The sequence below is a fragment of the Kogia breviceps genome, chromosome 3, assembly GCF_026419965.1.
Source record: "Kogia breviceps isolate mKogBre1 chromosome 3, mKogBre1 haplotype 1, whole genome shotgun sequence".
NCBI classification, from domain to species: Eukaryota; Metazoa; Chordata; class Mammalia; order Artiodactyla; family Physeteridae; genus Kogia; species Kogia breviceps.
The window spans coordinates 21,627,002-21,642,300 of NC_081312.1; the positions used below are offsets into that span (position 1 = coordinate 21,627,002).

The window sequence follows — 15,299 nt, forward strand, 5'->3', positions numbered from 1 at the left end:
TAGTAGATGGATTCAAGATGTATCAGTATTTGGTGGTGAAAGAAATAGGACTTAGTGATGGATTGGATATAAGAGGGAAGTGGGGTGGGTACCTCAGACAACCAGGAGACGTTGTGTTGCCATTTACTTAAACTGAGATACTGCAGTATAACAAGATTTTTTTAAATGTTCCTGAAGTAATTATTTTGGTTAAAAGCCAAGGGCAGGTTCTATTAACAACTAATAATTTTCATAAATTTCTTTCTCACAGAGAGCGTTTGACTACTTCAATTTAGCAGCTAATGCTGGCAATTCTCATGCCATGGCCTTCTTGGGAAAGGTACTGTACATCCTGTGAACATTTTCTGTAATAGCAAGAGGTGTTCACATAGTAAGCACGTATTGTATTCATCATCTACAATTTACCAAATATAAGCTGGAAATAAAATTTCCAATACAAGCATATTATATCTTGTCTTAAGATAAGTGCTATTCTGAGGCATTTTCTTAAGTAACTTAAAGGTAACATAGCATTTGCTTGTCAGTATGTTAATTCTCCATCGAAGTTAACTATCACTGTCTGCACCCCTACTTTCTGTGTATTATACACAGTAATAAGGGATTTATTCTTTATGCTGTGCAGTTTTTTGCTAAGTCTGTCAAAATTACCTGTTTACTTTCATGCTGAATAAGAGACATTTAGAGTGTGTTGAAATGTGTCTGCAGACCTTTTTAATTGTCTTAAATATGATAGCCATCACCCACCTCTCTGCAGTTCTTTTCTCAAGCAAGGGAACCTTTAACTCTAGAGACTTAATAAATAGATTCCATATGTCATGGCATAATCTCAAAACTTCCTTTTTTCATTATTTTGAAAACTAACACATTATAAACCAATGGATATTTTCATCTATAGCCACGTCCTAAGGTTAGGAGGCTCAGATAGACTATATCCCAAAAGCTTTTACAAAGAGATCTAACCAGTATTTGCCACAGCTAGTCATTTGGGACCTGAGAACTTTACATTTAGACTTCCTATTACAGCATAGAAATTGGTATTGCCTATCTTTATTTTTCCCCCATTTATTTTATTTATTTGTTTGTTTGTTTATTTTTGGCTGTGTTGGGTCTTCATTGCTGTGCGCGGGCTTTCTCTAGTTGTGGCAAGCGGGGGCTACTCTTCCTTGCGGTGCGTGGGCTTCTCATTGCAGTGGCTTCTCGTTGTGGAGCATGGGCTCTAGGCACGTGGACTTCACTAGTTGTGGCACGTGGGCTCAGTAGTTGTGGCTCACAGGCTCTAGAGCGCAGGCTCAGTAGTTGTGGTGCACGGGCTTAGTTGCTCCGCGGCATGTGAGATCTTCCCAGACCAGGGCTCGAACCCATGTCCCCTGCACTGGCAGGTGGATTCTTAACCACTGTGCCACCAGGGAAGTCCCTGCCTATCTATTTTTGTTAGCATTTAACAACTTTTCATTTCAGCCCTCTCGATTCTTGCTCTGATTTACTAATTTTCCTTATCTCAAAAAAAGATTTTCTTTACTTATTTCCTTAATACTTACATTGATAAAAACAGTACTACTGGTCATTCCGTTTTCTTTTCTCCTGGCCCTTTTATCAGTTCCCATACCTGTTACTATATAGATATTCAGTGCTTGAAACCTTTTAAGATAACCTTTTAATTATTTCTTTTCCTGAATTTAAGACATACCCTGCATCTTATCATGGGGAAAGCAGTGGTAGAGGAGAAAGGAAGGTGGACATTGCTATCAGCTCTTCTTTTCCTTGTTTAATCGCTTATCCCAAGCAATTGTTCAACCATTTGCACTGGGACAGAGTGGAAGAAAGATTTGTCTCAGGGTTTAAGATTTCTTCTTTTGACACATGAAAGGATGCTCAACATCACTAATCGTTAGAGAAATGCAAATCAAAACTACAATGAGGTATCACCTCACACCAGTCAGAATGGCCATCATCAAAAAATCTACAAACAGTAAATTCTGGAGAGGGTGTGGAGTAAAGGGAACCCTTTTAAAATGTTGGTGGGAATGTAAACTGATACAGCCACTATGGAGAACAGTATGGATGTTCCTTAAAAAATTAAAAATAGAACTACCATAGGACCCAGCAATCTAACTACTGGGTATATAGCCTGAGAAAACCATAATTCAAAAAGAGACATGTACCACAGTGTTCATTGCAGTGCTGTTTACAATAGCCAGGACATGGAAGCAACCTAAGTGTCCATCGACAGATGAATGGATAAAGAAGATGTAGCATGTATATGCAATGGAATATTACTCAGCCATAAAAAGAAATGAAATTGAGTTATTTGTAACAGCAAGGTGGATGGACCTAGAGTCTGTCGTACAGAGTGAAGTAAGTCAGAAAGAGAAAAACAAATACTGTATGCTAACACATATGTATGGAATCTAAGAAAAAAAATGGTTCTCATGAACCTAGGGGCCGGACAGGAATAAAAATGCAGATGTAGAGAATGGACTTGAGGACATGGGGAGGGGGAAGGGTAAGCTGGGACAAAGTGAGAGAGTGGCATGGACATACATACACTACCAGATGTAAAATAGCTAGTGGGAAGCAGCTGCATAGCACAGGGATTAGCTCAGTGCTTTGTGACCGCCTAGAGGGGTGGGATAGGGAGGGTGGGAGGGAGGGAGATGCAAGAGGGAGGAGATATGGGGATATATGTATACATATAGCTGATTCACTTTGTCATACAGCAGAAACTAACACAACATTGTAGAGCAATTATACTCCAATAAAGATGTTTAAAAAATAAAATAACTGTAGTTAATAAAAAGATTTTTTCTTTCGAGATTGATCAGTGAACTGATTTTATACATTCATGTTTATAGATAAGTCATTAATTTGACATGACATAGAATATATAAAAACTGTCTACTTTTAAGGTTTTGCTTTTAATTCTAAAATATCCTGTGGGGAATTTTAAACTTTTTTGAAAGATTCCATGAAGTCTAACAAAACCCAGAATGAGCTGAGATAGGGAAAAAATGTAATTGGAGAGAAGGTTACAGCTCATATTGAAATTGGGGTCTGTTTTCCAGATGTATTCAGAGGGAAGCGATATTGTACCTCAGAGTAATGAGACAGCTCTTCACTACTTTAAAAAAGCTGCTGACATGGTAAGACTTCATGACTCAGTATATTGAAATGTGTACCATATCACTAATATTTTAATAGGAAAGTTTATTGTGTTAAGGGGATTAGTCATAATCGACTTACTCCATAAATTATTGGAAGCACTTAATGTAAGTATGATTCATATGGATGAATTGGCTAGAAAAAAACCTACTCGGTAAAAAACAGTATGTATTTTTTTTAGAGACCAGATTATTGAATATTAATTCTCTGTTTCAATTTCATTGAGAAGTTTCCTGATCAGGGAAATAATGATTTTAGTAATGGAATTGGGTGTTATATAATTTATCCTATGTGTGTCGCAACTTGAGGTTTAAAAGCTTACATGACTGGGTAGTTTTGATAACCGTGATACATAAGTTAGGCTTTCTTTGGCCCAGAGAAAGCTGCCTATGAATATTTAAGACCCTCTGGCTCCAGTGTGTACACTGACCTCTTTGTCAACGAGTACATTGTAACTGCAGTCCCAAATGTCAGTGGAGTGTTTCCCAGAGGGGCGCTGTGACACTTTTTTAAAGATGCCTCTGTCCTTCTGAGTTTAGGTGAATACTAGATTTTTCTCTTTTGGTCTCAAAACAACCATTGTCTTTTGTTCCACAACATTCCAACGATCTTAAGCATATCCTTGCCACCTGATCCCAATATTAATTTGTTGATTCTGCCCCATGGCAACATCTTCTTTATTGGGGTGGGAGGTTACCAGTGAAAAACCACCAATAAAAAATTACCTACTTTTAATTTTGAAAAGATTAAATACATGTCATGTTTTACATCATAAATTCATGAAACAGATCGACGTACGGTAAGTCACCAAAATTTAATTCTAAGTGAATTTACTATTTACTCTTTTTCAGCAATTGTTGAAAGTCAAATCTCTAAAACTCAGTATCATGTTTAGTCTGATGGGAAGGAGAAAATTTTGTTTTAAATTGAAAAGTACTAAACCATGTTCTGAGTATGCTTGTAAATTATTTCTTTTGCAGTCACTTATCCTTGCCTATTTTGTAATGAATCTTTCACTTTGTCTCTGGTTGGCAGGGCAACCCAGTTGGACAGAGTGGGCTTGGAATGGCTTACCTCTATGGGAGAGGAGTTCAAGTTGTAAGTCTTCAATCTGACGTCTGACTTTAATGAGCAGTCAGCTGGTGAGGTAGGGAAGTAACTAGCTCCCAGTCAGCCCAGGTGAGGCCATTTCACTATAACCAGAGCTGGGAGTTTGGTTCCCTACCACCCCTTACCCCATCCCACCATAGCAACTGCCTTCTCAGAATGGCGGTGTCTCTGGCACCTTCTCCTCAAGGTATGAAGCAGTTTCTCATTGTTCCATCTATGCTCTCTACCCCACCTACTCTGCCATCTCTCCCAGACTTAAATATCTCCCTGCTATGTCTTCACCCAAGCCTAAGAAAATTCTTAAGTCCTCCCATGTAGAGGGAGAAAAGCTTTCTGTTCTACCCCTTGCCCTTCTAGCTACCACCTCTCTTCTCTCCAGCCCTTTCCTGCAAAGCCAGGTTTCCCCAAAGAATGAACTGTGTGAGCTGCTACCATTCACTCTTCAGCTCTCAACAGTCAGGCTATCATGTAACTGCTCTACATAGCTCACCAGTAACCTCCTCAATGTCAAGCCCACGGGACGTCTTTTGCTTCTACCTTACTTGAACTCTTTCTTCCCGGGAGCTGTCTTGGTTTTCCTGGGCCGTTGCTCTTCATTCTTCTGTGCCACTTGCTCATGTTGGATGCTCCTGTATCCTCATCGCTGTCCTCATCTCTGTGTGATCTCTCCAAGCAATATGTTCTTTTAATTTGGGCCCGAAACTAAGAGCTAGGTGTAGAATTCTAACCTGTAGGTATTTCCTAGCACAAAAGACAGTAATGTGGTCTCATTTTGATTCCTTCTAGTCATTTTAGGGTACTAAAATCCAGTAGTGACCTTTGTTTGAATTTTTCTTTGGGGATATGTCTGATATTTGAAATCTAATAATCATATAATGTTTGATAAGCTACCCAGGGAAGAACAAGTAAGGAGAGAATTTTTCTTATTTAATATTAGAAATATTGAGGTTTAAAAGGGTTAGTTGGTTAATCGAAAAGGTACGATGACTGTTTCTTAATTTCTGGCCAGCTGTTCTACTAGTGTTGTTTATGCTTTCTGAAAGCAGACATGCAAATTGTTTCACAAAATAGTATATTTGCTTTTCTTAGCAGTCCTAAATGTCAATCCCCCATGACTTCAAAAATATTACCATCTTTGTATTATAAAAAATTAGGGGCTTCCCTGGTGGCGCAGTGGTTGAGAGTCCACCTTCCGATGCAGGGGACACGGGTTCGTGCCCCGGTCTGGGAAGATCCCACATGCCGCGGAGTGGCTGGGCCCGTGAGCCGTGGCCGCTGAGCCTGCGTGTCCGGAGCCTGTGCTCCGCAACGGGAGAGGCCACAACAGTGAGAGGCCCGCGTGTCTCAAAAAAAAAAAAAAAAAAATTAAAAATTAGAGAGTCATCCTTTTAATGATTTTAAGAATATTTTCTGTATGCTTTGTTAATTCTTTTTATGAATGAATCTCCTGACTTCTGAGTATATCAGCCTTTTGAGCTTTCTTACCGTGCGATCATATGACCTCTTTTTCTACAGAATTATGATCTGGCACTGAAGTATTTCCAGAAAGCTGCTGAACAAGGCTGGGTGGATGGGCAGCTACAGCTTGGCTCCATGTACTATAGTAAGTAACGCTGGAATTAGTGATGGACACACCAAATCTAAATTACCTATTTTCCTCTAGATGCCACTATAATATGGAAGTGAGAGCTATCGAATTTCTACCTGATTAATGTCCTCCCAATTCAATGATGTGTGCATCTTGTGTTTCATTGTAGAGTATATTAATCTGTATTGATGTACAGATCTATATTAATAAGATTCACATCTTTCCAGAGTAAGAATTCTGAATTTCATTTAGTTTTATTCCTATGTAAGTCTTCTCTGACACTTCAGCTAAGTCTTATTTAAGACTATTCCTAACCTCTCGTGTAATTTTCCTTACAGATGGCATTGGAGTCAAGAGGGATTATAAACAGGCCTTGAAGTATTTTAATTTAGCTTCTCAGGGAGGCCATATCTTGGCTTTCTATAACCTAGCTCAGATGCATGCCAGCGGCACAGGTGTAATGCGATCGTGTCACACTGCAGTGGAGGTAAGGGCTTTTCTACCAACCTGTATGTAGGAAAATTAATTTGCCCCATAGGAAAGTCTACTGTTTTATTTATTTTTTTATTGGAGTATAATTGCTTTACAATGTTGTGTTAGCTTCTGCCGTATAACAAAGTGAATCAGCTATATGTATACATATATCCCCTCCTTCTTGGACCTCCCTCCTGCCCCACCCCCAGTCCTACTGTTTTAATTCTGGTTTTCTTTGCATGATTTCTTCTAGAGTAGAAACAGACTTAGCCAACTAGCACTGGTATACTGAGGGAAGGCTCTGAGGATCTGTGTGTTAGAATCACACTTACTAGTTCCATTTGTCTTTCCTTCCTGGAACAGCGTTTATAAGGGCAGATATTATTGTCTGCAGTCTCTCTAACACCTAAGACAGTATCTGAGACATAGTCAGCATCAAAAAGTGTATGTTAAATGAACGTTGTTAGCTTTCTCATAATTGACACTTTACAGGGACATTGTTAAATGCTTAGCAAAGTTTCTAAACCACTCTATGCTTCAGTTTCCTCACTTGTAAAATGGAGCTGTTTGTTACTAGGACTTACCTCATAAGAGAGTGGTCCCTCATGGGAGGAGTAAGTGAGTAAATATACATACTATACATAAATCACTAGGACAGTGCCTGGCCAGAGTAAATGGTATATAATTGTTTGCTATTATTTTTATAAACCTGTTCTAAAGATTAGGTGAAAGCTTCAAATAAATATCCCAGACTTTTATATATATGCTTAGTAAAACTGCCAGAGATTGAGAGAGCACGCTTAACAATTGCTTATAGCCAAAGTGCAAAAATGATTTTCCAACATATCTTTCTTAATTTTGTATGGATTTTTTTCCCCTGTTTTCATAGTTGTTTAAGAATGTATGTGAACGGGGCCGGTGGTCTGAGAGGCTCATGACCGCCTATAACAGCTATAAAGATGGTGACTACAATGCCGCTGTGATCCAGTACCTCCTGCTGGCGGAGCAAGGCTACGAAGTGGCACAAAGCAACGCGGCCTTCATTCTCGATCAGAGTAAGGTCCATTTTAGTCCTGCCTTGGGTCCACCCGTTTAAAAAGGAAAGCCACAAAGATACTTCTTTATTATTATAACTAGAACATAATAGCACACATGCTCAAGTTATTTTACCTCAGATCTCTAAGCCATCGAAGTTAGTTTTATACAGTTGACAATAGAAATGGATATGACATCCATCATAAAATTAACTGCTTTCAGTAAATACATTTTTCAAACTACAGCAGATGCAGAAACATTGTTTTTCCAGTGGTATGTAGATCTCCAGTGTTTCAGTAGCCTCGTTATTAGTCCTGTGGTGAAAATGTGTCTCAGGAAGTAGTGTTGCCCTGAATGCAATGATTCCTTTGAACTCAGTATTTTATTCCCATACTTGTTGAATTTCAATAGTTTTTAATATTTAATTTTTAATATTTAATATTTGTTATATCCCAGTTCTAATTTAGATTATGCTCCACGTATCCACCCTGGTTTGCAGATAAAGCCTAAAAGTCTAAGGCCTTTCCTTAAACACCTGATTTGTATTTCAACTTTCCTTGTAGGAGAAGCAACCATCGTAGGTGAGAATGAAACTTATCCCAGAGCTTTGCTACACTGGAACCGGGCCGCCTCACAAGGTGAGTGGCTGGTTAATTCTAGGATAAGAATTTCACCCAGGGACCTTTCTTTATTGTTTTTTGTTTGTTTGTTTTTAATCTCACATAAAGATTAAATCATGTCATTCACCACTTTAAAATTAAGCAGAGATACTAACTATAGCTTAACTTGTTTGCGTTCATGATTGGTATTCATTCTTACAATGGACGTTCTGGTCCCAGGGTTTCTGAGTTGAACTGCAAGGTCTTTATCGTACTAGACATTTATATCATTCTGTGCTTTACTCTTTGGTTTTTAGTTGGAGGCTAGTATGTTGTATTAAATGAGAACTGAATAGACTGTGTAATAGACTATAGGTGTAAAACCTAAGATTTCAGCCTTTCCCCACTCCTTTTTATTTGAATAGTTCTTTCTCACACATACTACTCTCAACACCGTCTGCCTATCCTTTTCTCCAAGCCTGAACAATGGTCCAGTTGAATTATTTTTTAATAAATATATATATATATATATATATATATATATATATATATATATATATTTTTTTTTTTTTTTTTTTTTTTTTTTTTTTTTGCGGTACATGGGCCTCTCACTGTTGTGGCCTCTCCCGTTGCGGAGCACAGGCTCCGGACACACAAGCTTAGCGGCCATGGCTCACGGGTCCAGCCGCTCTGCGGCATGTGAGATCTTCCCAGACCGGGGCACGAACCCGTGTCCCCGGCATCGGCAGGCTGACTCTCAACCACTGCGCCACCAGGGAAGCCCTGTTTATTTTATTTATTTACTTTTGGCTGCGTTGGGTCTTTGTTACTGCGTGTGGGCTTTCTCTAGTTGCTGTGAGCAGGGGCTTCTCATCTTGGCGGTGCACTGGCTTCTCATTGCGGGTGGCTTCTCTTGTTGTGGTTCGCGGGCTCTAGGCACACAGGCTTCAGTAGTTGTGGCGCACGGGCTTAGTTGCTCCACGGCATGTAGACTCTTCCTAGACCAGGGATCAGGCCTATGTCCCCTGCACCGGCAGGCGGACTCCTAACCATTGTGCCACCAGGGAAGTCCCCAGTTGAATTATTTTAAAATGTTAAATGACAGAATAGAGTGATCATCTGAGGAGTATTATTAGTGAAATAGAGTATTATTAGTGAAATAAAACAAATAGACTTTGTTTTACGTCTCCCTGACTATTACAAAAGCCTTCTTCAGAAGAGCAACCCTTCTAGTTAAATTTTTACTGAATTTCTCTGTTGGCTGAAGAATTTGTTACAAAGTTTGTGTGTTACAAATTAACATTTATTTTATATAAACATGTTAGCAGGAGGAGAAATAAGAGTTTGCTCTGTTTTCAACACACCTTATTTATTGGCAGTTTTGCATTTACCTTTTGTTTCAGGCTATACTGTGGCTAGAATTAAACTTGGAGACTACCATTTCTATGGATTTGGCACTGACGTAGATTATGAGACGGCATTTATTCATTATCGCCTAGCATCTGAGCAGCAGCACAGTGCACAAGCTATGTTTAACCTGGGATATATGCATGAGAAAGGATTAGGCATTAAACAGGTGAGGGGGACTTTGAAACAGATGTATGAATAATGTAATTGTGATTTGGGGGGAAACATCTTCATTTTTATAGGAAATAGGTTTGCTTTAGAATGTGCTCAGATTTTAGGTGCTAAGTTAGGAGACAGTTTTGTAATATTTCAGAAGACTGCCCTGCATCTCTCTCATCCTTGAGCACACACACATATTGATATCTACACTGTTATATTTAGGATATTAAGCCAAAGACAGATTCATGAAGACAGAAAAGCAGTGCTGCCTCTGTTGATAACTGCTGTTTGAGAAACTGTCCATCAATAGCCAAATTCTATCATTTCCAGATTATTTTGAAATGAATTTAATGTTTGCTACTGATGAACTTATCTTCATTCTTTTACCTTCCTAATGAAGTCTAACATTCTTTAGACCCACGGTCTTAAGTTTTTGCCTGTGTACCCTTAAAATAATTTTGAAAAACTGTGTATCCTCTTGCACATTTTTAATTTGACATTTAAAATATCTCATCATAAGTTTCAAAGGGTCTAAGTCCTAGCTATTTTAACCACTAACATTTTTATAAATAAAATGACTAAATTACTTTAAATACCAAAATAATTTGATAACCCCATTATTAATTTTTTAAAAATACACAGCAAATTCATTAAATGAAAAGAGTATCTTTTCCTTTTCTCCCTGAATTTATATTTTAGTCCATTATTCCCACAGAATTGTATACCAGTGTAATGTACTGATCACTGATCATGCTTATCTGAAACAAAAAAGTGTATAAATTCAAATTTGAATTTTATTTCCTGTGATTATAGGCTCTTAAGTATTAAGAAAAATTCTCAAGATATTATTAGCCATAGTTGGTCAGTTATTAATATACTATTCTCATCAACCTCATGATATTATAAAATTTGATAAAATTTTACTTTTTGTGGTAATTATTGAAAATGTATCTTTTAATGAGATGACTAGAGCATTTTTAAAAATTAGCCTAAGTATCATGGAACAGGTTTACCATTAATTCTTGTTTTCATTTTATTAATATATGACTGGAACCTTGTTCACATAAATAAGTATATGGGAATGGGAAGAATTTTATTATAGTAAGGTCACTTAATTCTTTAAACTGCTTTAGAGTTATATGCTGTCTTGGTAGTTTGGGCTGCAGTGACAATACTATAGCACAGTGGCTTGAACAACAGACATTTATTTCTCACAGTTCTGGAGACTGGGAAGTTGAAGATCAAGGTGCCGGCAGATCTGGTGTCTGGTGAAGGCCCTCTTCTCTCTGTGTCCTCTCAAGAGAAAAGAGCAAGAGAGAAGCAGCAAGCTCTTTAGGGATTCTGATAAGGACACTAATTCCGTTCATGAGAGCTCTACCCTTATGAACTCATCCAATCCTAATTACCTCTCAAAGGCCTTACTTCCTCATACCATCACATTAGGGAGTGGGGTTTCACATATGAATTTTGGGGAGACACAAACATTTAGTCCATAACACATTCCAAAAATCAGACTGATCATTCATTAAAATTATTTCTAATGATCTGTCACTTGATAACTTGGTCAAGCCTCCGTTCAGTTCTGTTGAAAGCAAAGATTTGGAAACTAGAGACTTGCAAAAGGAGGTGTTCCCTGATCACTGGACTCATACTTTCTCAGTTTCTGGGAGTAATGTCTGAAAGGCTTTCCCAAGGCTTATCAATAGCTAATGATACTCCTTGCTCATTCGGTCACTTAGAGACACTTGGTGACCTTATGTGCTTTTAAATCTAGAAGGTTGTTCATTTCATTTTGTTAATGCACTGTTTTTTGTCAAAGTGCTTTTTAATTTTATTACACTTGAGTATTTTAATTCCAGTATGTAAGTTTTGATCTTTTACATTTATATTAATATAAGATACTTGAATATAGTTTTATCAAGAATCTGGAGCTGCAGGCTGAGTGCGTTCAGTTCACGGAAATCTCTGCCATGTGACATAGTTGTTGAAGCCTCCCTGCATTATCAGATCAGTCAGCCAAATCAGACTTAGTTTCTATCAGAAAGTCTGACTTTGTTAATTCAAATAAAAGTAATATGGGTTTGATGCCTAATGTAAAGATTACACATAAGTTATGGTTTTTATACACTTAGTAATAATTTGCTAAAGACAATCAGAATTAAAGTAATATAACTAACAGTCTGTTTTTATAATAGGCTGTAAAACAAGAAAATTAATCAGTGTGCTTTTCTCATCATAATTTAATTTGTAATGTAAAGGTTATACAAATTCTTATGAATAAAGACTATGATAAAAGGCATAGAATTCCTTTGATTAGCGTTAGGGGAGGGAACCCTGGGATTCAGCTTTTAAGAATAATTAATCATGTATAAAAATCAGAATAATTTCATTCGTTTTTATAAGACATTATCACCTTTTCTTATTCATTTTCTGTTTTTTTAAATAAAAGAGATACTCATACTCTAAAAGCTGATCAGTCCAGCATCCAGTATAGATAGAAAAATATTAAGTATTAAACAAGAGGAGGATTGGTTATAATTGGAATAAATAATTCAGGATTTGATTGATAAGATTTAATTACCCTATTGAATCATCCACACAGAGTCTGTGGATCACATGAAGTTTGATGCATGATCTTGAAAAATATGACTACAAATAAAATTTGTTACATTTTTTAAAAGGTCAAGGACACTGACCATACTGTTACTTTTATTTGAAGGTGCTCTTCTTTTTAACTAAAAAGATTCACCTTAGGGACAAGTATAGAGAATAGCTGAAAGTAACTGCTTATATTTAAATATGTAGAAAAAGTCAGTCTTAATGTTTAGCCTTTCTTTCCCATGTCTCATGGAATTCTTACCTATGAGTTTGGTATTCTTTGACAGTAGTCAGGGGATGGGAGAAGTGAGGTTGTTAAATGAGAATTTTGCACCTCCCACCATCCCATTCTACCACTTATCTGAATGCAGAACACTCCAACCTGGGCCAAAATTAGTAATGACTTGTTTCGCCCCTTATAGAAATACATCTAAGACAGGAAAACACAGGATGCAAGTCCCTTAACACTGTCCATGCATGCACACCTTGGAAAACTTTGAGTATGTCTACCACAGTTTGAAGATCACTGTTACAGACTGAAACCAGGAATTGCTTACACTGACTGGTTATAAGTAGGAAAATATTAACTTGAGACTTACAGGTCACCCCTGGAAGTCTCCAGGTTAACAGTGTTATGCATAGGTGTATAGCTGTGTCCACCGTATCTGCACAGCAAGTGGGATGTCAGATCAGGGGAACCCAAGTTAACTTTTAAATTTTTCAACTAAGTTTTTCAAAATTAAGCAGTTAGATAATTAAACAAATTTTACCTAAGTAAAGCTTGGGTTTTTTTCTTTAGGTAAGGGAAATTTTAAAATGAAACTTGTAAGGTAAAATAAACTTTCCTAATATATAAATAGTAATTATTTTTACTTAGTTTAACAAGAAATGAACTTTGGTTTACTACCTGTATTATAGGATATTCACCTTGCAAAACGTTTTTATGACATGGCAGCCGAAGCCAGCCCAGATGCACAAGTACCAGTCTTCCTAGCGCTCTGCAAATTGGGTATTGTCTATTTCTTGCAGTACATACGGGAAACAAATGTAAGTGGTCCATGTCTCTTTTAACTAAAATACAAATGATGTAACCTTCTCAGTCCACAGTTTCGTTTTTGCAAAGTTGGGGGAGGGGAGGAAGGACCTGCAAGTGTCTGGTCTCTTTCCTTCTTCGCAGATGAAGGACCTCATCAGGTGAGGGATGAGTGTAGCCACAAAGCACTTAACAGTTCCCAGGTGACATTTGACAGTGGTTCCCAGTGCTAAAGCATTTTTCATTGGTGCAGATGTTTTCTGGTTTAGGGAAAACTGAGACTAAACCATGGCAATTTGAAATAGTAGTTAACTAAATCCAGTAAACATTAAATCAGATGACTGCCTAGCAGTGACTCAGACCAGCCCCTTAAAAAGAGAATTTAAGACATGGGAAGAAGTAGAACCTGAGAACCTGTCCAGGCTCTTGTACTTCAGATTCTTCTGACAGTGGAACATGTTAAAAATACCACTGGAACTATATTTTCTAAAAATACCTTGAATTATTTAAATATGCTTAATGGTAGAACTTTGCTAGGAGATGGGTGGGTTACCCATTCTCTTCAAAACTGCCAACTCGGGCTTCCCTGATGGCGCAGTGGTTGAGAGTCTGCCTGCCGATGCAGGGGACACGGGTTCGTGCCCCAGTCCGGGAGGATCCCACATGCCACGGAGCGGCTGGCCCCGTGAACCATGGCCGCTGAACCTGTGCGTCCGGAGCCTGTGCTCCGCAACGGGAGAGGCCACAACAGTGAGAGGCCTGCGTACCGCAAAAAAAAAACACAAAAAACAAAACTGCCAACTCTAGTTACCAACACAATGTTGGTACTCTTGGGTTCTCCAGTTTGCTGTTTTGTTTACAGTACCTATCGTTCCTCCTAATGGATTCACTGGTGCAGCATCTAACTCTGAAAGTCCTAAAATGTATGTAGAAAGGTCTATTTAACTTTAATTCACGCCAGACCAGAAAAGGATGATGTTTCAACCTTTTGTTAATATCTTTCAGAACAAGTTGATGCCCCATTTCAGCACTAGATTCCAGAAGGGGCTTTCCCTCTTTGTTACACAGATGTAAATTTAGTCCATGCTGCTTCAGCATCTATAAAGAGGAATTCAACAACTTCTCCCTTTTGCAGCCCTAGCCCGTGCACTGAGGTCCTCCACGTATAGGGCTCCAGAGGGCTGGAGATGTTGGCCTCTGTCCTCTTGATTGCTTATACATTTGTAATGTCAAATTTATGATTGTTCATTAGCGTGAGCTAGGGTATGCTGTACGCTCCGTTAACTCAAAGGATCTTTGTTCCTTTAACTGAAAAGCTGACGGTGTGGCCGCCTGCTCTTTCTCTCTCAGGACTATTTCAGACCCTTGTCTCGCACAGTTTTTATTACTAATCAACTACTGATTACAGTCTAGGATTTGGTCATGTAATACACCTTGTTAAGCTGTTGTGTTTTATACAGAAGTTTCAAGAAAACAATAAAATGCCCCATAATCCTACCACGTAGATATTCCAACTTAAAAAAAAAAAGTAATAAGTATGGATGGTAAGAAAATCATAAAATACGGAAAAACAAAGTCTCCTATTGCGGGTCCCACCCCAGGGAACACAGTTAATAGTTTGTTATAATTTTTTTCCAGAAAAATTTTAGCACTTGTACCTACAAATATTATATTATGGGGACCTTTTAAATGTAATTTTATTTAAACATGAAGAATTATGCCCCATATTTACTTTCTTTGTGGCTAAGTAGCAGTCAGAAAATACCAGGAATAACTTAAGTGACATTAAAACAATTAAAATATCATAGATGAAGAAAATAACTTCTAAGTTCAATTTCAGTTGTTAAATATTTAGTTAAATCCTAACTAAAAAGCATTATTTGTTCAGCTATTAAACTTCTGAATTCCTGTCATCTTCAATTACATGAGAGAAGTAGTAAAATAGCCCTGCTTTCATTAGAAGAGAGCTTTTTAGCTAGTGTGTCATCACTAAAAATAGGTTACAGGTGAGGTGTGCCAAGATACTGATTTCTGCCCCCCCTTGGTCCTCCATTGTCCCCAGTGTTTGTTTCTAATATTTCCTGTGAAAAATGGTTGGAAATCAGTGCATTAGGTTACTGATGGAAAGGAACCGTAG

At 37.9% G+C, this 15,299-nt stretch overlaps 1 protein-coding gene across 2 annotated transcripts in view; it reads left to right on the forward strand.

Moving 5' to 3' along the window:
- Positions 1-15,299, forward strand: part of SEL1L (SEL1L adaptor subunit of SYVN1 ubiquitin ligase) — a 57,268-nt gene that overhangs the window by 36,808 nt on the left and 5,161 nt on the right. For both annotated transcript variants that reach the window (XM_059056568.2, XM_067027939.1), the window contains 9 exons: positions 251-319; positions 3,063-3,140; positions 4,195-4,257; positions 5,785-5,872; positions 6,196-6,344; positions 7,221-7,386; positions 7,930-8,004; positions 9,369-9,541; positions 13,048-13,176. In XM_059056568.2, the coding sequence (XP_058912551.1) occupies positions 251-319; positions 3,063-3,140; positions 4,195-4,257; positions 5,785-5,872; positions 6,196-6,344; positions 7,221-7,386; positions 7,930-8,004; positions 9,369-9,541; positions 13,048-13,176 (990 nt within the window). The remainder of the gene's footprint in view (positions 1-250; positions 320-3,062; positions 3,141-4,194; positions 4,258-5,784; positions 5,873-6,195; positions 6,345-7,220; positions 7,387-7,929; positions 8,005-9,368; positions 9,542-13,047; positions 13,177-15,299) is intronic.